This window comes from Chelon labrosus, assembly GCF_963514085.1.
Source record: "Chelon labrosus genome assembly, chromosome: 7".
Classification (NCBI taxonomy): domain Eukaryota; kingdom Metazoa; phylum Chordata; class Actinopteri; order Mugiliformes; family Mugilidae; genus Chelon; species Chelon labrosus.
Window position 1 is genome coordinate 10,132,783 of NC_140343.1, and position 23,937 is coordinate 10,156,719.

At 43.5% G+C, this 23,937-nt stretch overlaps 1 protein-coding gene across 1 annotated transcript; it reads right to left on the minus strand.

The window, feature by feature from the left end:
• Positions 1-6,088: 6,088 nt before the first annotated feature.
• Positions 6,089-23,492, minus strand: cp (ceruloplasmin). Its single transcript, XM_084548160.1, has 24 exons — positions 22,669-23,492; positions 21,356-21,600; positions 21,033-21,245; positions 13,161-13,334; positions 12,987-13,078; positions 12,486-12,648; positions 12,230-12,368; positions 11,988-12,127; positions 11,525-11,665; positions 11,387-11,431; positions 11,075-11,289; positions 10,217-10,367; positions 9,827-10,039; positions 9,469-9,673; positions 8,528-8,667; positions 8,302-8,430; positions 7,919-8,025; positions 7,784-7,839; positions 7,600-7,671; positions 7,097-7,188; positions 6,854-6,993; positions 6,706-6,762; positions 6,311-6,416; positions 6,089-6,229 (listed from the first exon to the last, which is right to left on the minus strand). Exons 1-24 carry the CDS (start codon positions 22,827-22,829, stop codon positions 6,216-6,218), a joined length of 3,210 nt encoding a protein of 1,069 aa, XP_084404286.1. The 5' UTR covers positions 22,830-23,492; the 3' UTR covers positions 6,089-6,215.
• Between the last annotated feature and the right edge of the window lie 445 nt (positions 23,493-23,937).

The following is a 23,937-nucleotide window of genomic DNA, read 5'->3' on the forward strand; positions in this document are numbered from 1 at the left end:
GACGGCCCTGTGTTGAAATTGCCTTGGTGAAATAAAGATTTTTTTTGCGTTACTCATCCTCTTATTTTTTCCTTACCATATCCTTCAGCTTCTCCTGATGTATTCCCAGACCAGATGAGCGATATAATTTCCTGAGGGTGCTCTGTAGCTTTACCTGGTATCTGCTGGCAGTTGAATATACCCACTTCAGCTGACTTTATTTTCAATACAAACTTTCTTCAAATATCTGAGCTCCTCGGGTCAGGTTGCTCTGAGAAGGAAACACATTTTGGATCCACAGCATAATCCCATCTCTTGGTGGCAAATGTTCATAACCATCCAGGAGACAAGGGCCAGAACACAGATTAAGAACTATACCTTCACAACACACTATACAACAGTATAAAGCTGCATTACCAACTCACCTGGTGATCTCCTACTCCATCCAAGACACTTGAACTTCTTTACTTGGGGCTCAAACTTACTTCCAACCCAGAATGAGTAGTCCACTGTTTTGCAGCAGAACACCATGGTCTCAGAAGTATTGGCTCTCATCCCAGCCAGTTGAAAGAACAGTAAATATATAATTTTATGAAGCAGTACTTACACCAATATTTGGTAATGTTTGGGACTCAAGCTGCTTAAGGCGGACTAGAGAAAAATCAAGTTTTAGTGCAGAGATGTTAGTTTGCATAAAATGGTTAAGTTTACAAAAGTTGAGTAAAGTAGTAAGCATTAGTATAAGTTTTTTGACTAAATCTACTTTGTTATTTTACAGTACATACGTTTGGACAACCAGTGTATTTAATGACAAACCTAAAGAGGACTATTTGTTGTGTCTGAGTTTTACACTGGAGTAGAAACAGAGCGGAGGCAAAGAGGAATTAGTATGAATAAGTGGATGGACAGATTCAGACCAGAGTCTCCAGACAGATCCATGAGGGGATTAGGATGATTATGCTTTTGAACGGTGGAGGGATTTCCTTGCTGACTGCTGGTGTGGTTTTACTCGTGGACAGATTTTTATGAGGTCTGGAGGGATTTTCTTTTGCTGACAGGTGGCTTCGGCATTTTTCTTCTGAACGCGAGGCTGGGAATTAATGCAATGTGCGTTCCATAGGGTTTATGTACAAGCAGCCACAGAGACCACACATGTTGCACCCCTGACATACGACCTGGTCCGTTTCCATAGAAACAAAGCAAGTGCTATGTATGTGTTCTTTCTGTGTGGCCAGAGAAAACAGGACATTTTCTTCTTCTGTGGTGCAAACGGATAAAAAGGAGTATCTTCTTCTTCTTGTGTTATTTCGTAAATCACTCAACTTAAATCCTAGTGATGTTTTAGTGATTTTAGGTAATATCAACTTGATATGAAGTTGAAAAAAACAGTTTAAAGGGGAATTAATGGGAATTAATTGGTGAAATTAAGGAGTTTCGCGGCAGATAATGCGTTATTTTGAGGATGAGTTTCGGTGCCCCAGTCACTCCCACTATATGGATATACACGGATCTAAATATCGTCCGAACGACTCCAAATGACACCAAAATTATATGGCATAAAAACGATCGTATTTTATGCCAGAAATAAGGTCCAGGTTGTAAAAAATGGTCATTCCCCTTTAAGTTAATCAGCTACATCAGGACTGTACGGCTCAAATGAAATAAGCAACATAGAGGATCTAGCTGTGATTGGTTTGGTCCTTTGTTTGGTCTTTTTGTGAATCTTTTAGGGATATATATTGCAAGCTCAGATTCAGATTCAGATCTAGAAAACTTTATTCGTCTCCACGGGGAGGCAATTTAAGCAATATATAGAGCAAATGTGCTATAAATGTTTGAAACTTTATAGTTTGAAACTTCGGTGTTCACCTGATTCCTTAGATCTGTGCTTGCTGAGCCTGTTCCTTAAATGCATCAGTGTCTATACTTACATAAACACTAGTAATATATAGAAGAAGTAAAATCGAGTCAAATTGATCTGGGTCCATTTTGGTCATCTTGGTCTACTGAAGGAATTCAGTGTTGCCAATAAAGTTGTGAAAAAACAACTCTTTTGTCGTACTTTGCAGCTCCGACTCCCCACAACCAGCAGAACCACTTTGCTCATGTCAAAATCCCGCAAGATGTATATCTTGCGGGATCATTTTATTTAGCGTCCATGTGAGCGGTCATCAGAATGGTTTCACTCAGGTTGATCAGAACTATTATGCACATAAACACAGCCACTGTTTACTAACGATCCCAACACTACTGTTCTGTCAGCCCAGCTTAATTCATCCAAAGTGACTGGTAAATCTTACAGCTGGTGACTCATCTAGATTTAGGATTAAGCTCCCGCTCCCTGTAGTGTGAAGGTTTCACAGGGAGCACAGCCTTTAATAAACATCTGCTTTGTTTAGTTCTTAGTTTGGCAACTTCTTTTTTTTTACCCTCAGCATGCTGAGGAGCTCACACTGGGCCGATCAGAGTAAGCGTGAGGAGACAGAGAGCGAGAAAGGGGAGAACATGTGGTAAAGAAAAATCCCTTCACAACGTATTACTACCCGGTTTGGCTATTACATTTGGAATTTACTCTTCCCTCCATGCTCCTTTTAACGCCTCTGCAGTTATCAAATCATTAATTAAGCTTATGTCGAATCTACCCAGAGAGCCTGGTGTGGGAGAGAGATACGACTGCAGGCAGCACCAGCCATCTGCTTCCAACACGCTGGTGTCGCAGCCGATCGGTCGGAGCCAGGACAGAGGCTCTGCCTGTGAAAAAGGCAGCAAAGACACTGCTAACAATAATAATAATATTCAGTTCATCCTCATGAGAGATGAATGCATACTTTTAATAATGCACTAGAAGGTACAAACTAGTTTGAGATTAATTTGGAGCAATTAAGCCAAAACTAAAGCTTGACTCACAGTAGGAAGAGAGTAGAGAGGTTGCATACATTGGCATATTAGAGAGGCCCCATGCTGCTCATCTATTGACCAGGAGATTAAGACGACTGCATGTTCAGACTGCTGGTAAAACCTGCTCTTGGCAAAGACCGCTTCAAGTTTGATCAGAGAAAATGTGTGCAGCAAAAATCGGACATGTTTCAGGTTTGTTGAGGCGGCGGTAAAAGATTCTCAGATCAGATCTGTAGCACAGATCGTCCACACTCTTATTAGCAAGAGATCAGATCAGATTTGTGCGTCTCTCTGCGTGGATTGCTGTGGTAATTATGTGTAAAGACGCTGGTGACGGGGCTTTAAAGTGCTCCACCAAAATCAGATTTTATGAGGGTTTTTGTTGTCCAAAAATCCTCAGGCATCAAATCTGCATACAATCTAGATATGCCAAAACCTCCTGGTCTCGATGTAGCCTCAGTCAGAACACTTTGGTGCAGACTAGAAAGTAATACCAACTAAAATACGTTTCTTTAAAGTTGTGGTCGATGTTATGAATATTTCACAAGCTCCAGTGAGACCGGGCTGGACGGACATGTGAGTGTTATCCTATTGATTCAAACATTTGAGATGGTGTCACTGTAGCATCTTTGAAAAGATCTTGTTTGCTTTTCTTTTGGTTGTTTTTCTTTTTTTTTCAAATTACATCTTAAAATCTGTCTGTCTGCAGAGTGACAGTGTGTGAGATATGATGTCCTGCCCCCAGTCCTGACAGGTGCCGTGATACTTTATCTCCCTTACACATGGTCAGCTTCATGAATTTAGGCACATTAACCGCCATGCAGGTGTTGGTAATCTGGACTTTACCATGTGGAACCAAAGGGAGGAGGGAGGATGTCTTATATTTTCTTTATACTCTTAACCCTAGCAAGACTGACTGTGGCTTGAATATGATGTTATTGCATAGTGTGGCAGCCACCTGCCACTAGGACCTGATTTGTGTTTTCCCCTTGTCTTGTCTTGCCTGTTTCTGCAGGTACCTTAGTGGGCGGGTCTTAATTTGAGCAATTGGGAGCACCTGGCCAGTCTCCCTGAGTTTATAAAATCTGGCAGTCACGATCCTCACTCGCTCTCTCGTCTTCAACCTGGATTCCTCTAGCATGGGTTTTGGTTCTGTTGGCTTTGGCCTATTTATTTTATGTTAGCACCTTTCAGCAATACACTATACTATCATGCATCCATCAACAGATGCACTGATCCTCACACTCAAACCTCATTAATTCTTATGGGTTTTCTTTGGTTTGTTTAAATAAATCAGTTGACCTTTATGTTTAAAGGTGTTTCTTTGTTTTTTCTTTGTTGTTTTTTTTTAACCAGTAAGACAGCCGGGTCTGGGTTGAACAGCAGCTAAGGACGGACACACGGCGTTCTGGTGTAAAGCCACCACGGTTTGGAGTTTGCAGTTCACCGTGTCAGGTGAAGTTTTACTAGTTGAATGTGACAGAGCTGTTACCGCGTCATTGAGATTCAGCCCAGGTTTAGATCAGAGCTGGCATTATTGGCCACATTTCATGGTCTGAATCTTTTAAATTCCATTTCCTTGCCAGCTAATGGAGGATTGCAGGTGGCTGCTTAGACACTGATCTGCACTCAGTACAGTGTGTGACTGGGAGACAAAGTTTGTGTGTGAGCAGTTTAAGTTTTTTGCGGGTGCGTGTTTCATAATGATAAGTAATCTTAACAATCTCGGGTCGCTTGAACAATGAACGGGCACACTCAGAATAAAGTGGCTCCTCACGAGCCTGTCAAACTAAATCTTTGGTTTGAAAATATTTTTTTTGTGGCTCTTATCTGAGTCTAGGACGTCTAAAGTGATTCATCATGTTTTGGGTTTTTTTTGTTTGTGGAATAATTTACAGAATACTAAACTGCAACGTCTAGCACTTTCATGGTAGCAGTGTGCTCCAGGAATCACAGACATTACTTACAAGTAAGTGAGAGGCCGGTTGTGTTGGTGCTTTTTAGACCAAGAGCAGCTGAAGTGGAGGTTCAATTTCACATCAGTACTTGTGTACTTACTGCTCAGAGTGGGACAAACCACCTTAAAGGTCCCTCTGTCGGACACTGACAGGATTTAAGGCTCATAGCTGCATCACCTTGAAGTGGCTCCAAACGCATTGCAGTGACATCGAATGGAAGAATAAAGGAACTGTCTGCTCATCGTCAGCAGCAGAGCATTCAGTTTTCCTGCTACATTGCACACTATTACCTTTGCATTTCAACTAAATATCTCTTTCCACATGAGTCTTATTAAACCAGTCAGTCAGCTGCATAAGAGGCACGTTTGTGACCTCTGAGTTGCTTCACACTGTTCTGTGTGTTCTGTTGTGAGCCTTGTTGGTCAGATGGCCACCAAAGTCCTATCTATTAAAGGAGCTATTCTGCCACCTAGTGGTGGGCCAGACTCGCTTCTACACCGATCAGCCAAAACATTAAAACCACTGACAGGAGAAGTAAATGACATCAACCTTCTTGTGACAATTCAGTGTTCTGCTGGGAAACTTTTGGACCTGGCATTCATTCATGTGGATGTTACTTAGACATGTAGCACCCACCTAGACCAGACCAGGCACCCCCACCCCATAGCAATGACACTCCTTGATGGCAGCAACCATCCCCAGCAGGATGCAGCCTGACACAGACACACACACAAAACGGTTTAGGAACAACTAAAAAAACATGAAGAACAGCACAAGGTGTTGACCTGGCCTCCAAATTTACTAGATCCCAAACTGATCAAGTATCTGTGGGATGATCCACAGAGGCCCCTCCCCTCAACCCATAGGACCCAAATCCTCCCACTAAACAACATCTTGTTGCCAGACACCACAGGACACCCTCAGAAGGCCCATGTCCATTCTCTGATGAGTCACAACTGTTTTGGAGGCACAAGGGAGACCTACACAATATTAGGAAGGTGGTCATAATGTTATGTCTGATCGATGTAAGTATGACCAAATCAAATACACTAATTTTCCCCGTTTAACCCTACAGCATTCTGTTTCCTCATGAATTCCTGTTAAAAATATCCATGTGTTAAGTTACATAAAATATTTTTTGAAGAAACAACAAATTGTTGATGATGATAATGATGAAAGAAACTTTAAATTTAAAGTTCTGATATAACTTTGGCTGTTTCTGCTGTCATTCAGAAAACAATGAAGCACTCAAATGATTATAAAACCACATTTTAATATAAAATAAGACACTGTTCTGTATCCGTTCACACTAAGATGGTTTTTAACTTGTGTCCATTTGCTTCTGTCTGGATCCGTCTTCCTCAGTGGTTCGACCTGTGATCACCCCTTCTTTGCTGTTGAAGAGAAACAAACAGGTTATCATTTACTCTGCATCCTCATGTGAATTTGTCTCCCCGCTCAGTTTGCTTCCTTACGTTTTTCCGTGACAGTGTACATCGCCTCCATGCCAGCTTTAATGTGGTCGGTGACGTGACAGTGGAGTAGCCAGGTGCCGGGGTACTGAGGACGCATCTTTACTGTCTGGAAAAGGAAGGAGGCGAGAACACGTCATGACTCACTGATCAGTGCAGATTTTACAAAATGGTATTTGCACCTAAAGGCATAGACCCTACTTGTGATTTGCAGCCTGAATAACTATTGCTAAAAGCATCTTGCTACTGAAAAGCTTATCTGCATTAAAAAAATTACTTTTTCTATTAATTTTATATATTTTTTTTAATTGCTTTTCTTTTTGCCTCTTATCTTGCCACACTTCATGCATTAAAACAAAAAGAAAGTCAGTTCAGTCAGATGTTTTGTGAAGTTTTACCTGGAAGGTGGCTGGAAACAGCTCAAACACATCAGTGCGGTGAGGACCTCCACCCAGCTTCAGAGAAAAGAGAATTATTTTAGAAGTCATTTGTGTTGTACTGCTGCTGTAGGCGGTCTCATGACTTGTTTTTTTGTTTTTTACATACCTTGTATTCCACAGTGTGGCCATGCCAGTGTGCAGTGTGTATGTCCACTTCAGTGCCCATTGCCATCAGGTACCAGTACACCTTATCACCCACCTCCATGTTCAAACCATTCAGGTTACCATACACGTAACCATTAATGGCTGCACGGAAACACATTGGAAAGAACAGTCAATGACATTTAATTTAACTTAAAGATCATTTAGTCAGAATAATAGTTTTTGTGTGTGTGTGTGCTTTTCTCACCGTGCATCTTGTTGCTCTCTATAAAGTCTTCATCGTCCTTCAGATTAGGACGAGGTGTCCTGATTTGCACCCTGATGTTTTCATCCAGATACCTGAAGTTTAAGTAACAGTGATAAATATACCGTACTTTTTTTTTTGTGCATCGCTGCCGGGAAAAATTAACATCACACACACAATCTTACTGCAAAGCATATACCCTCACAGGGATGTGTATAGTACGTGTGTATCAAGGTGCCAGAACTGATATATGAGCCTCAGTTAAATGCACTTTGCAATGTCCTAAGCTCAGATATGACCAGAAACAAATGTCATTGCTACAACTGTGCACATTTTGTTTTTTATGCAGTTTGAGATATGCCTTATTAAGATGTGGCCAAATATTTTTTCACCACATGGGTCTGTGTTGGTTTAATATTTGTCATTACCAGCTGCTTACTGGGTGCATTTCTTGATTTAAAAATTGAATAGCCAAGGTTTAAACTGTTAACGTTTCTTCTTCTTACCAGCTTTCATTCTCATCAAAAACCAGGAAGAGCAGAGCAAACTCTTCCGCTTCTTTCTTCAGCCCAAGACTCCTGCAAACAGCACAGGGTTATCATTCTTTTATCATCCACCTGCCTTCAGTGCTCAAAATCCTGCAAGCACGCTGTACTCTGCTTTAACACGTACACATGTAGAAGCACTCACCTAGACCAGCTGCGGCGACAGATCACCAACGGACCGATGAGCCCGCTGTAAAGGTCCTGTCAGGCATCAACACAACACATGTGAGAACTTTTCCGCGCTTGTCTGCGTTAGATTTCGTGCGTACATTCGTCATACCTTAACGACGTCTACGGTGGAGTAGTACGCTGACACGGAGCAAGACTCTTGCTCTGCGGTTGGTCCTGTGTTCTTGTTAACGTACCAGGTGTAGGTGTGAATTTGACCTGTGACACGAATCATGTTTTAATGTATTTGGGATCTCATGAATTTATTGACTAATTTGCACAAATCTACAAATCTTTCTATATTCTCAGAAAAATAAGGCAGTTCTTGGTTTGATGTGTTTCTCTGCGCTTCTTTACACAACAGAAGACTTGAGAGCTTTCAGAAAAGCATGAAAAAGGTCCAACAATATGAGAACACGCTGAAAAAGACTTATTTTTGTCGCATTTGTTCTTGGATTTTCTATTAACTTTCATCTTTTGTGAACATTCCTTTACCTGGTTGGGTTTGGTGTACATCAGGGGTTTCCGTCTTGACTCCGTGGGCATGGATAGAATAAGGTCTGGATGCCAGGTTCTTAAAAACAATGATCACCTTGTCTCCTACGTCAGCATGAATCATTGGACCTGAACGGAAGAAAAATGCTCTAATTACCTTTTTGTTTTTGTCGTGGCAGATGTGTACGTATTAATATGACTTCTCACTGCCGTCCTCACAGCTTACCCATGATGCCCAAGTGCTCCATGTCAGGTGTTCTTTCCACCTGCGTGGTAAACTTGTTGTTGGTGTACTGCCGGTAGACAACCTTCTTGTAGCGAGAGCCTATAAACCCACCCTGCTTGTCCACAAAAACAGGGGCGGGACTGGAGCAGGAGAGAACTGCACATTAATTTTGTTTATTAAAAAGAAGGACCATCAATTATCTTGTGACTAATTTAGCAACAGATTTACACGCATCATGGTGCTGTATTAAGCATTTAGTGACAGCAGGATGGTGTAATGACTCTAAAATTATCAAATATCACCAGCCTTATTCCTTCAAGTTTCAGCTGCTATGGAACAAATGACCAGATATGCAGTATAAATATAAAGGTGAAAGATTTACATTTTTAAGAACAGGTTCAATATCTGTTCCGGGTGTACACTGTTGACCATAAAGTTGCAACAGGCGGTTTAGACTTCTGCGCGAAATTGACGCCGTAGCTGCGGAAACAGCGCAGACCCTAGCGCCGTAACTGACGTGCACCTCCCCAGAAATGATTGGTCCGCTTGGTATTCGAGTGTTTCCACTTTAGTATTTCTGGCTGCTTCTCCAGATACAAACAGATAGATTGGAGATACAAACATTTGTATGACCCGTCTTCGGCGAAATTTCGGCGAAAGTTTCAGTCACCGTTGTTGAAAGCGAAGCAGGAAGTGGAAACAAAAATTAACCCGACTGGCAAAAAAGACACAGCGCCAACTAGCGGTTTTACACACTGAGCCAGACGGACGGCTCGCCCCAGCGTAGGCTACGTGCATCTGTTACGGCGTCTATGTCCAGCTGTGCTCTAAATGAGTCTTCAGTGTATTATTCAAGTGAGCATTTCATCAATAAATAAATAAATTGACTATCATGCTTCAACAGTTATTCTATTTTTTATGTTGTACGGGTGATGCTTTACTTCTCTTGTCCACGGAACATCTCCGTCTCCCAGGTACGGCTCGGGGAGTAGTCCCACTCTATCTCCACGGCAGCGATGTAGTAGGTCTTTGAATGGAGCATGATCTCCCCCTGGCGCTGGAACATGCTACACTTCTGTACCGTGTAGTTGGCTCTCATCCCACCGCGATAATTGCTGACTGTAGGCGACACCACTTCAAACTGACCTGAAACACAAACAAAACATCTCATTTTATTGAGTATTAAACATACAATGCTCATAACAAGCCTGCACAGGCCACTCTTAGAGACTTTATTTATACTGGGTAATGTGCTAGGCTATGAGTTATGCTTTTCTCCTTGATATTTTTAGATCATACCCATGCTGTCTGGCTCCATAGTGACCGTGTGCGAGATGTGAGGGAAAACGCTGATGGAGTCTCGTCTGTTTTGGCGGTAAAGGAAGCGGTTGCCTTGGAAGAAAAGGCTGTTGATGTCCGTCTCTGTCCCCAGTCCCGACAGGTGCCAGGATACTTTATCTCCCTTACACATGGTCAAGCCCGGCAGGTTCCTATACACAAACCCGTTGATGGCTAAAGGAGACCCACGGAAAGAGAGAGAGGGATTATAATCTGATAGCACAGTTAAGGGAAAATCTTAAAAATGTGGCAGTGTAAAGAAAAAGTTAAACACATTTAATAATATGAACTGACGTGAGTTAAACACACTGACATGTAGTGACTGATTAAAGTGAGACTCTCTCTGCTTACCATGCATTTTGTTGCTCTCCATGAAGCCCTCATCCTCCTTGTTGACCGTGGTGGGGGCCGTAGCAAAAGTCCTAATGTTCTCATCCAGGTACCAGCTCAGGTTTTCATCAAACACCGTAGCCATCAGGTGAAACTCTTTGTTATAGTTTTTCTACACAAGAAGAGAGGCGGAAGAAGAGGAAATGTGCTTTTTAATAATGGAAGCTTCTATATGCTAAAAAAAATATATATTTTGGATGGAAAGTGGTTCACAGCCTGGTCTTAGAGGGTTAGCCCTCACAGAAGAAAGGCCACAAGTATCTCTCTATAAATCTCTGATGAAATATATCTGCTACACAATGCCATTTCTTGGACTGGTCATCTCTAAATCCTAACTTTTCCTCTCAAGTTAAATTTGCCTAAAACTTTGAACGATGGCTAAAACCTGCAAAAATATTTACGTAGCATGTTAATGTTAGCTCTTAGCTCAAACTATAGTTAAATGCAATCTACTGCAGTTGGGTTGCAGTTGCAAGGTAATTTAAGATCCTCAGGCCTCGGACAAGACACCTTTGAACATTAACCTGAGCATATCAACTTTTCCAAACTGACCTAATGTGTATCTGCATAATCGTGCAACGCTTTTATTCAACCTGCAGCTTCAAGAAAGGCTTTCTCTGTATTCAAATGGAAGCAGACATTATCTATTAGTGTTGCATTTGCGTGATAATAAAATGTTTTTTTGTTCACTCTTAATGACATAACAAGCAGATTTTTTGGACCACATGTAAATACCCCATAAATCTGCACTGAAAGCAACAGATTAAACTGGACGTGACCTGATGTTTTAAATATAGCTTGGTTTCTCTCTCCTCTCACCTGTACTCCTTTCTTCAGTGATCCGGGTCGACAGATGAGGAGCGGCCCAACCAGCCCAGAGCTGGTGTCCTTAACGGGATCCACCGCAGAGTAGTACAGATAGGTCAGACAGTCAGCCTCCCCCTGGACGGGCCCGGCTCCTATGGGCACCGTCCACTCGTAGGTGTGCACCGTCCCAGGTCTGACCAGAGCAGCTGGAGGAGGAGTCACCACTCCTAAAATCGCACATTTGCACAAAGAAACAGAATCACCGTCATACTAAGGTATAACACCTTCACGTTAACTGGTTCTGACGTTCAGACTTTAGCTTACTTGGCAGTTTCTTTAGTTCCCGCAGTTTCTTTGCTGTATGTGACTCTGAGGAGAGAATGGGGGAAGTCAGATGGACGATGAAGATAAAAAAAAATCTAGTTCACAGATAACAGTGTTGGAGCATGTGCACGTATTTACCTTCCAATTCATTGTGATAGAGTGTCCCGTCCTGGTCCACGCTGTACTGTACTCCGTGTGGTTGTATTGTGTAAGCCCGGCTGGCTTTGTTCTTGAACACCACCCTGATGGTGTCTTTCTCTTCAGCCCTCAGCACAGGACCTGGAGACGCAATAAAAAAAAAAGAAGGAAAGAAAGAAATAGTGACAATAAGATAATCAGTCAGGTTCAAACCGATTAAGAACATGGCTGAAGTCAGTAGATGACTTGTGGCTAGAACTCTGTCCTGCTCCACTGACAGGTTGAGGAGGACGTTTGTCCCTCAGGTCATATGACTCTACAACGTCTCCCTGCGCCTCCTGTCTCTGAGTAACTATGCTACTGGATACCGATCTATCTATCTATCTATCTATCTATGTTGCACATCTAAGGTGTGTTTGCAACATCATGTGCTTAAAAACAAACTCCGTTCAGTCTGGATTACCCAGAATTCCAAGGTGTTGCTCCTCTGGGCTGCGTAGCATCTTTGTTGTGAAGGTGCTGTCGGTGTATTCCACATAGCGAGCCTTCTTGTAGCGGCTTCCGATGCGGTTTCGACCTCGGGTCACAAACATTTCCGCCTCGCTGCACACACGTAAGCACAAGTCAGACTTGGTGCAGGTCTCTACACAAAACATGAGAGTGTGTGTTGTGTGAATTTGACCATGTGTGGCTACTGTAACCTACCTGTCAGTAGGCACCGTGGGAGCATAGTCCCAGACTTCTTCTTCAGCAGCAATGAAGAACGGTCGGAGCTCACCGTAAGGCCTCGGCTTGTGGACATTGGGGAAACACTTCTTGATCTCAAATAAAGCCTGCATTCCAGCTGAGAACAAAAAACTCACAAATGAATACCGCTGAATACATTCTTTGGCAGTGTACTGACACAAGCTAGTGAAATAAATCCCATCAATTTGATCGAGGCCGGAGCACGTGATCTCACCCAACAGATGGTCGTTGACGGTGCATGTCAGCAGCCAGTGTCCAGGGTTGTCAGCTTCCATTTCAGCCATAACGCTGGAGGCTGGGAAGAGACTGATGGTGTCTGTGTGGTGGCCCTGAGTGGTCAGGATCTGGCCATGGAAATGAACTGAATGCATGTCCACCTGTAGGCAAACAACATTTCAACTTTAGACATAGTGTAGGCTAAAAGGCAGCTGTGAAACCAACAAAAAATACAAGTTAACTCATATTTTAACAAACCTTTAGCATAGACAGGAAGTAATGTTAAAGGGAGAACAATTGTCTCTGCATTTTGAAAAGGACCTCAAATGATTCGGCTTCATCTTTAAAAACCAAAGTTCTTCTCTGTTTAGATAGCATTCGCATAATACTAATCTTCCCAAATACATTCAGTCTATTCACGAAGTTCTTGAATAGACAAAACAAATATGACACATTAAAGTTTAATATCTGCCTGTTCTGTCAGATATTCAGCAGTTACCTCATTTCCTAAAGCCATCAAATGCCACTGGATCTTGCTTCCTTGACACATGCTCAGTCCAGGCAGATTACCGTACAGAAAACCATTTATACCTGCAACACAAACACAGAGTTCAAGTTCGAGTGTATTTGTAGACTGGTGGGTGTGAGTCTGAATGTTAACCCTCTCCCTCACCGTGCATCTTGTTGCTCTCAATGAAGTCCTCGTCCTCCTTCAGGTTTCTGGCAGGACTGGTGATGTAGGTCCGGATGTTTTCGTCCAGGTACCAGCTGAAGTTCTCGTCCGAGACCATGAACAGCAGAGCGTACATGTAATCCCTCGACCTGTCAGCGTGTACATCCAGAGTTCCTGCAGAGGGGAGGAGAAGACGTGTTGATATTTTGTGTGCATACACAACTAAATCAAGAACATACAAAAAAATATTTAATCATTAAGGTGACAAAGCGCAATAATATACTTATACATAAAAAGAGAAGTCTATGTGATCAGGGTTTTAATTGGCTGATGGAAATAATACAATTTGTGGCCGATACACTGATTACCTGATTAATTATTTGTTTTTAAATCATTCTATCAAGCAATCTTTGAAATAAAATATTCCTGATGTAAAAGTAAAAGTGTACCAAGATGTAGAAATACTCTCAAAATGTTACCCACCTAAAAGCAGAGTCATATTGTGAGCAATGTACTTAAATTATTTCACATAAAAGTACTAAATTGTGTTATGGAATTGCTTATAACTTCATATATAGTGTGTGGAAAATCCCCACCTCCTTCTCCTTACATCAGTGGAGGGCGGAGTCCTGAAGTCTATTTAGGCAGCCAGTTCACCTGTGTGAGTCCTTTTCCCTTGCCTGAGAACAAAGGAGCTGGCTGGCCTCATCACTCATCCCCAATTGTTTGAGCTGTGTATATGATGTAAGCTATTCCTTTTATTCCACACACTCTTAACATATATATTAATAATTTAACTATTAAATATACTAAGTTCTACCTTTGAGCAGTGTTTTGTTTAGATCAAATCTCTTCTGTTTATTTGTTAATTGATCCTTATGTTTGAGTTGTGTGGATTAATATTAAGCTGTTCTTTCATTTTCTCCCTTTTTCATCAGAATTCAACCAGCTTAAAACAATAAATGAACATAACTGGATTCCCTGTGTTTGTGCATTGTTCTGACCAACAACCCAATGCGTTGATCCACCATAACTCTGAACCAGTTACTTATTCCTCACCAAGTCAATATTTTACATGGTCCTTCGAGCCGGATATAGATCAATTCAATGGAGGAAGCACAAACAGATATGCGACCAGCGCGTTCCCATAAACCACCTGCATACTTGAAAGATTATCAGACACAATTCTCGGGTTTGCCTTCAGTCAATCCTCAGCCCTCAAAGTCACATCCTACCCCTCAGCCTTCAAAGCCTCCTGATAGAACTCGAAAGCCTTGTGCAGCCCCAGTGGAGAAGAGTTCAGCTGACCATGGCCGACTTGTCCTTCCTTCCAAGCCCCTTAACTCTGCAGAGGGAGAAGCTGCTAGTATGGACATGCAGGTTATGAGGAGAGAAATTGATCAACTCAGAGGTCTCATTATGCAGGTGGGAAGGAGTGTGGAGGCTCTGGGAGACAAGTTAGAGGCACAGCCATATTTTGGTGCATCCATTTCTCCTCATTCATTACCCCCATTAGAGGACGATGATGACACTGAACATGGACTTCGTGCCCCCCAGGATTCTCCTCCTATAGTAAAAGAGCTGCGTGAGAAGTTATGTGAACATAACATTCCCATTATCCATTGTGTCACTCATCATCCCTCACCACCAGCACTAAGTCGTTTTTGCTCCCTTCCACCACCTTCTGGTGCTTTAATGCCTACTCCGCAGCCTGCAAAGTCAAAATTATCCCATGCAACCCAAACCAGTGGTGGGCATTATGATGAGCAGCACTTAGACTTTGATGTTTCCAGTGAATCTACTGACTTGCAGCAGTCATGTTCAGGAGTTTCAGCAGCTGTACCTTATGTTGCCTCTGTGGATTTGTCACCCCGGCAGCAGAAATATTATGAGCCCCAGCCTACAGTCAGAGCAAAAAGTCAGATCTCACTACCCTTTCCTAGGGCCCAAGATTTCAGACCAGCTCCTACCTCTCAACCTCCTCAGCTGGTTGTTCCCCCTCCTCCAGTGACTTTTTCCTCTTATAATCCTTCCTATGCACAGGCTCCGTATGTGTGCTCACAAACTGCCAATAATCCTCCTGGGCCTTCTTACCTGCAGCCCCATGCCCCTTTGTACAGGCACCAGCTGCCTTCAGCTGCTCTCCCACATCCTCAGGCCATATCAACTCATCGTTGCACTGCTCCCTCTTCTCTGAATGTCCACAGTGCAGATACTGTTTATCAATCTCAGTCAGTTCCTCAGTATCCACCTCAGCAGTCACTGAGGTCACATAGAGCTCATCCAATTGCAGCCCCCTCCTTTCCTTACTTCACCCATGAAGACCCCAGACAGTTTGCACTGCTCAAGATGGCTCTTACAAATCTTTTACCTCATAATGAAAGTGAACAGTTTAAATATCATGTATTGTTGGACCACTTGAAGTTGGACACAGCCTGTCACCTTGCCTTGGCCTATGCACATCACCCTCTTCCTTACACAAGAGCTATGCTAGCCTTGCAGCAGCGATATGGTCAGCCACAGCAGCTTGTCTTGAGGGAGATTACAGCCATTCGAAATCTTCCCTCTGTACGTCCTGGTGATTCCAGAAGCTTTAGCGACTTTGCTATCAGAATCCGAGCTCTTGTTGGCATGCTGCAGTCTTTGGAGAATGGTGAAGGGGATGCAGAGTTGGCTTGTGCATCACATGTGCAGCAGCTTTTGGGCAAACTTCCTTCTGAGCATGTTGCTAATTATGCCAGATTTAGCCGTGCCACGAAGCCAGGTGTTCCTTATAACTTGGTTGACTTTTCTAACTGGCTTGAAGAAGAAGCAGAGTGTCAAGCTATGGCCACACAGACACGTGATAGGAGAGGGCCCCTGGAGGAACGAAAACCTATGAAGTCTAGCTACTCAAAGCCTAGTCATCCAGTAGCTACTATACTTCATGGCAGAAGTCATCCTCAAAGTCAAGCTCAGCATCATTCAACTGAGTCTGCTACACGTCGTAGCCAAACATGCCCTTATTGTGGTGTCCCTGGCCATCACATAAGTGTCTGTCCAGATTTTCGTCAGCTGTCCAGGGATGCTGTCAAGAGATGGATCCAAGAGAAAGGACGTTGCTGGAAATGTGCTCGGGAACACAGAGCCATGAACTGTGATTTAAAGAAACGCTGCCCAAAGTGCAATGGAAGGCACCTTGGAGTTCTTCATGAGGCGAATCGGCCACAAAGTGATTTAAGCACCTCTTGCCTTATTCGATCCAGCTGCAGCACAAGAGTCCTTTTGAAAGTGGTGAAGGTTCTGCTAAGTTACAGGGGGAGAAACCTGGAAACTTATGCAATATTAGATGATGGGTCTGAGAGAACCATGCTTTTAGCAACTGCAGCTACCTCTCTTGGTCTTGATGGGGCGGCTGAGTCTCTCGTATTGAAAACTGTCCGTCAGGGGACTGAGACTCTTACAGGCACTAAAGTCACTTTGAACATTTCCTCAGCAGCGAATGTAGACAAGAAGTTTGTCATAAAAGATGCTTTTACTTCTGAGAAGCTGGCTCTTGCTCCTCAGTCTTATCCTGTGCATGTTCTCCAAAGATTTAAGCATCTGCATGGCTTACCACTCCAAGCTTTCCAGAAAGTGCAACCCCTCCTCCTTATTGGCTCAGATCATCCTCATCTTGTGTGTCCTGCAGAACGAGTCCGCTTGGGTCCAGGGGGTGGCCCAGCAGCTGTGCACACACGTCTTGGTTGGGCTTTGCAAGGACCAGCAATGCTCCCTGAGGATCTTCTTGCCACCTCAGATTGCCTTTCTTCTGAATCAGAAAGAGCAGAAATTCAGTCTTTGTTAATTTCTGGTACATCCCCTGAAGCTGACCTTTATCGTGCTGTAGAGAGGCTGTGGAAAGTGGATGTATTGCCTTATCAAAGTGAGAAAGTCATCACACGATCCAAACAAGACAACGAGGCACTAACTCAACTGGATAACCATACCATGAGAGTGGAGATAAATGGAGTTGGTCGTTATGCAACCCCCCTAATCCACAAACCAAATGCCCCCAAACTCCAAGCTCCAAAGGAATCTGTCCTCCCTGCCCTTAGACGCACTGAACGGAAGCTGTTAAAGAATCCAGAGCAAGCAGTTATTTACAGTAATGAAATAAACAAGTTGCTGGAGGCTGGATATGTGAAGAAACTCAGTTCTCAAGAAGTGGTCCAGAACAGTGAGTCATCATGGTACATACCACACCACCTGGTGGAGCACAATGGCAAACACCGCCTAGTGTTCAACTGCTCATTCCAATACAGAGGGCAGTGCCTGAATGACTATCTTCTTGCTGGTCCAGTCCTGGGCCCTTCCTTGATGGGTGTTCTGCTGCGCTTCCGTCAGCATTCTGTTGCCATTTCTGGTGATATTAAAGGCATGTTTCATCAGGTCAGATTGCTGCCTGAGGACAGACCATTCCTTCGTTTCATATGGAGAGAAATGAAACGAAAGGTATCAGTGGAGGTTTATGAGTGGCAAGTTCTGCCATTCGGGACCACATGTAGTCCTTGTTGTGCTACATATGCTCTTCAGCGACATGTGAAGGATGGAGGAGAGGAAGACGTCGAAACATCAGTCCTACAGTCCTTCTATGTTGACAATTGTCTGCAGAGTTTCCCCACTGAAGAGCAGGCCAAAAGTCTTCTTGACCGCCTTCGGGCACAGCTTGCCTCCGGTGGCTTTGAGATCCGACAATGGATCAGTAACCTCCCTTCAGTGGTTCAGCACCTCCCCAAAGAGGCTCGCGCAGAGAGCACTGAAATGTGGCTCATCCAAGAGCGCACTGACCCATGGGAAGGAGCCCTGGGTCTAATATGGTATTGCTCCTCAGACACCTTGGGATACAAACACAGACCTGTAAATTGTCAGCCTCTTACCCTCCGCAATGTGTACAGGATACTAGCCATGCAATACGATCCCCTGGGGTTCATCATCCCATTTACCACCCGAGCAAAAGTTCTTCTTCAGAAACTGTGGTCTAAGGAGAGGGACTGGGATGACCCCTGCCTTCCTGATGCTTTTGTGAAGGCCTGGACGGTATGGGAGGAGGAACTTCCACACTTGACCAGGATCAGACTCCCAAGGTGTTATGGACTCGCAGAGGATCAAGATCCTTCAATGAGCAGAGAACTGCATGTGTTCTGTGATGCCTCTGAAGTAGCATATGGCTCTGTTGCATATTTAAGGACAGTGGACTCTAATGGACAGGTTCATGTCTCCTTTGTCATGGCACGTTCAAGAGTGGCACCAAGACGACAGATCACTATACCCCGCTTAGAGCTGTGTGCTGCTCTCACTGGAGCTCAATTAGCAAGGATGCTGAGAACAGAGCTAACTCTCCCCCTCCACCGTCTAGTGATGTGGACAGACTCCACTACCGTTCTGGCTTGGCTGCAATCAGAGTCGTGCCAGTATAAGATATTTGTGGCTCATCGTATCACAGAGATACTTGAGAATACTGCTGCTTCAGACTGGAGATATACAGATTCAGCCAGTAATCCTGCAGATGACATTACTAGGGGAAAAACCCTCACTGAACTTTCTGTACCCCATCGATGGAGTCAGGGCCCTCCTTTCCTGTACTTACCTCCTCATCAGTGGCCCTTAAATCCCTCCTCACCTTCTATTGAAACAGCTACAGAGTTGAGGAAGTCTGCCTTTTGTGGTACTGCTCATGTATTGTCATCTAGTGTTCCCCAAAACTTACTGCAGTTCCAGTGCTGGGAGGATTTGGTGGTTGGCACCTCTCAACACATCTCTTCATCCTTAGCTGCAAATTCTCAGCCCCCTGAAAGATCCTATGTGGAAACTCTTCTCCTCCAGCATGCACAACAGGAGAGCTTTCCAGAAGAATATGCGCTGCTACAGGCTGAAAAACCCCTTTCAAAGCAAAGTCCCCTGAATAACTTGGCCCCTGAGTTCGATCACACCACAAACCTAATCAGAGTGGGAGGTCGGCTGCGCAAAAGTGAGGATCTGGATTATAGCACCGTGCACCCTGTGGTCTTGGATCCAAAGAATTATATCACACAGCTGCTTATCAAGGATTATGACAAACGGCTACACCACCCAGGCCCAGAGAGAGTTTTTGCCAGCCTAAGGAGGAACTATTGGATCTTGCGAGGGAGACAAGCAATAAGGAAACATCAACATTCATGTATGGACTGTAGGAAATGGAAAGCCAAACCTCTGATTCCTCGGATGGCTGACTTGCCACCATCCCGCCTGCGACTTTTTAAACCTCCCTTCTGGTCTACGGGGATGGATTGCTTTGGCCCCTTCCTTATCAAAGTTGGTCGCCGGCAAGAGAAAAGATGGGGGATTCTCTTTAAATGTCTCACCACACGTTGCATCCACATTGATCTTCTCTCAGGCTTGGACACTGACAGCTTCCTCATGTCTTTCCGCCGCTTTGTGGCTCGGCGTGGAACCCCCTTTGAGGTGCATTCTGACCACGGCACCAACTTTGTAGGAGGAGAGAGAGAGTTGCAGAAAGCCTTTGATCATCTGACCCCTGCCCTCCAGGATCAATTGGCAAAATACAAAGTTCGCTTCCTGAGAAATCCACCACACGCTCCTCACTTCGGAGGAACCTGGGAGAGGGAGGTGAGAGCGATTAAATCTGCTCTACGTGTGACCTTGGGTGGTCAAGTTGTTACTGAGGAAGTGTTGAACACTGTGCTCATAGAGGTGGAGGAAATCTTAAACTCAAAGCCCCTTGGATACCTGTCATCTGATATATCAGATCCTGATCCAGTAACTCCCAATCTTCTTCTCATGGGGCGGCTAGAAGCAGCCCTTCCTCAGGTCATGTATGCTCGTCCTGACCTTCTGGGAACAAGGAGATGGCGTCACAGCCAGGTACTTGCGGATCATTTCTGGGCGAGCTTTCTGAAAAATTATCTGCCAACACTCCAACTACGACAAAAATGGAAAGTGGAAAACCCAAATCTCGCTGTGGATACTGTGGTTATGGTTGTGGACCCAAATCTACCCCGTGCCTCATGGCCAATAGGCAAAGTCCAGAAGATTATCCCGAGTTCGGATGGAAGAGTCAGAGTGGCCGAAATAATGGTAAAAGGAAAGACCTATGTACGTCCAGTTAGTCGGCTGGTTGCTCTTACAGAATATAAAGATGATCCAGACCCTCCTTCAACATGAGGATTTTCCTCCAAGTCAAATATGATCCACACATTTGAGGGGCGGCTGTGGAAAATCCCCACCTCCTTCTCCTTACATCAGTGGAGGGCGGAGTCCTGAAGTCTATTTAGGCAGCCAGTTCACCTGTGTGAGTCCTTTTCCCTTGCCTGAGAACAAAGGAGCTGGCTGGCCTCATCACTCATCCCCAATTGTTTGAGCTGTGTATATGATGTAAGCTATTCCTTTTATTCCACACACTCTTAACATATATATTAATAATTTAACTATTAAATATACTAAGTTCTACCTTTGAGCAGTGTTTTGTTTAGATCAAATCTCTTCTGTTTATTTGTTAATTGATCCTTATGTTTGAGTTGTGTGGATTAATATTAAGCTGTTCTTTCATTTTCTCCCTTTTTCATCAGAATTCAACTAGCTTAAAACAATAAATGAACATAACTGGATTCCCTGTGTTTGTGCATTGTTCTGACCAACAACCCAATGCGTTGATCCACCATAACTCTGAACCAGTTACTTATTCCTCACCAAGTCAATATTTTACATAGTGTGATATTCATTCATTCATTTAATATATAACTGTGCACTATATTTTATACCATTATCATTTGTCTGTGTAAAATATAAAATGTTAATCTATATGGTAAAAAGTGAATACATCTTAAAACTGTATTTGTCAAAAGGTTCCAGTACCTCTCTTACACACGATGAGAGGTCCTATGAGTCCTGAGTTGATGTCTTTTGGTGGGGCAACGTGGGAGTGGTAGAATCTGGTCACGCAGTTTCCGTCATCGGTTGTCGGGCTGTGGGACTCTGGGAGGGTCCACTCATAGATCACAGTTGCACCAGGAGCCACAGAGTCATCGCGCTTCAGTCGTGCACTTGTGCCGTCTGGGTACAGAGCTCCTGAGAAAGAAAAAACACACACATACACAAAAGTGATTGAGACAACGATTCCACCAACGTTTTCAGCCCGTGCATGCTCTGGTACTGCCTCTCCTTCGTCCAGTTCTCACCCTCGTTGCCTTTGCTGTAGTTGAGTCCGTGGGGGTGAAGGCTGTAGGGCCTGGATGCTGCGTTCCTCAGCTGGACAAACACTGTGTCGCCCTCTTCTGCCATCAAGACGGGTCCGAGGTAACCCAGCCACTCTGGCTTCGTCACCTCTGTCCTGTAGGTGGCATCTAGGTACTGCTTATAAACAGCCTTCTTGTAGGTGGGGCCGATTCGCTGAGGGCCCCTCTTTAAAAACACTGAGGCTTCTCTACAGAGAGGGGAAGGAGAGAGAAAAAGACAATTAGTTGTGTGTGCACTCATCATGGAGTAAGATAAAATCAAAAAAGCATTAAAAAAAACAATTATAAGGCCCTTTAACTCCTAGTAAACAATGACTGAGCATGCGAATACCAGGGCACTGAAACTGAGACATCTAATTCAGCTATTTTATTTATGTCAGGTTGGCCTCAGACAATTGGAGGGAAGATAAGGAAAAAATAAAAATAAAATCTAATTATTTTTAATCATTATTATATTATTATATAGTGAATAAAAGTAAGAAAAAAGTTTCTAAAAGTTGATGTTTCTTTACATATTTTGTAGCATTGTCTGTGGGTTTGCAAAGGGGGTCCTCGGCCAGAAGCTAATGCTGTTTGGGGGGCCTTGGCATGGAAAAGTTTGGGAACCCCTGCTCTAACCTACATGTCTTTCATGAAACAAAGTATTTTATGTCACCCTGTTTATACTCAACAAAGACATAGCATAAATTATCAATCAAAGAGTAAATATTTCGCAGTGTTTGCAGCATATGCCCCAAGCGGACCACCAGAGGGTCTTATCTGGCCCGCGGGTCATTCATCCATTGATTTTCCATAACCACTTGTCCTCAAAAGGGTCACGGGGCGAGAGATGGGTACACCGTGGACAGGTTGCCAGTCTGTCGCAGGACAGCTGCTTTATCTTTAGCTATAAAAATAACTGCTGTTCCTAATCTGCCCACTAGGGGTTACACTGTTTTAGTGAGAGTTGCAGACATAACACAACACTGAGAACCACAACTAAACTGTCAAGGGCAGCGATGCACCAAAATTGCACTTGTTTTTCTTAAGACATTTCAGGTTGTTTATAAAATGTTTTGTAAAATGCTAGTTCGTTAAATGTAAACATTTTCCAAATGTACTTCTTTGCTCTAAGACAAAGAGAAATGTTGTCATTACTGGTGCAGCCCCCTTGAGATCAAATTGGGCTATATGTGGCCTCTTTACTGAAGTAAGTCTGACACCCCTGGTCTAAAGGTTTGCTCCTATAGTGCTATTTTATATATGCTAGTACTTACTCATCCTGCTCCAGTGTCCGGTTCTGGATGACGTTCATCCCAGTTGGGGCATAGTTCCAAGACACCTCTTCTATCCTGATGAAGTAGTCTCTTCTCATCCCAGAAACACATATTACTGCACAACACAGCAGCAACAAGGCCCTAAACCCCAGCCTATACATTGTCACAATGCAGTGCACAAGTCCACAGGAAAACTGACACAGAGGACGACGAGCCTTTGTTTGGGTCCGGTACTCCGGTCAGTCAATCTGTCTGAGAAACTTTAGACCCCCCGTGTCTTTATACTGCCTCCGGTGAGTGACGGCACAGATCAGCCAACGGGGAGCAAAGGGGTCAGTGACCACCAGACAGCATCTGAACCAAAAGAACCGGCAGGTGTTTGAAGAACATCCTGGACTTGCATAAGAACAGAAACGGTTTATCTCTGCAACATGCAAACATTAACCCCTTAACAACAGTTTATTCTTGGAAAAAGCATGGAAACGTTGTGCAGTACAGGGCGAAGCATTCCAGAAACTACTGCTTTGCTGTGTACGTACTTTTATTACAAAGGAAGTAACTATACCTGCTATGATGTTGGGACTTAAAAATCATCTCAATCGTCTGAATTGTGAGATTTTGTGATTTAGACAGTTTTCTCAGAGAGATTTGAATGAATGGATCAGTGCCAGGTGCCAAGTACAGCAGAAGAATCTTTGCCCATATTCGTGAGTGTTAAAAATACGACTTTATATTAACCTCTTTTGTTTTCTGTGTGTGTGCAGAAATTCACCCTCCGACCTTTCAACCAGTCAATACTGCGGACCTTTTAACTGCTGACGGTTGCTTTGCTTAAATGCGTAATGAACCTAATCACCGAGGACACATAGCGTTTAGTGTTTGAATAATAACTTGGATTAATATCAAATAATTAATTTGTTTCGCTAAAGTCAGTTTAGAATACTTAATCCCGCTTTCAGGATGGGTTTGTCGTTGCTTAGAGGATTAAAAAAATGAATTTGTCAATAATGTGCTGTGGGTTTAAAAGCTCAAACTGGGAACAAACTCAGATATGGCTCAAACACAAGCAACTCTGGAAATTCCAGCAAACAATCTCTTGTCCAGGAATTGATTTCAACACACCAATCAGGCAAAATTTACCCAATAATACGTAAGCTAATAGCTCATTTGTGTCAGTGAAACTCCTCCTCTATAGAGCCAAAAGTAATGGAAACAGAGTGGAGGAGGTGCAGGAGCAGGGGTCAAACATGAATAACAGACATCCACCTC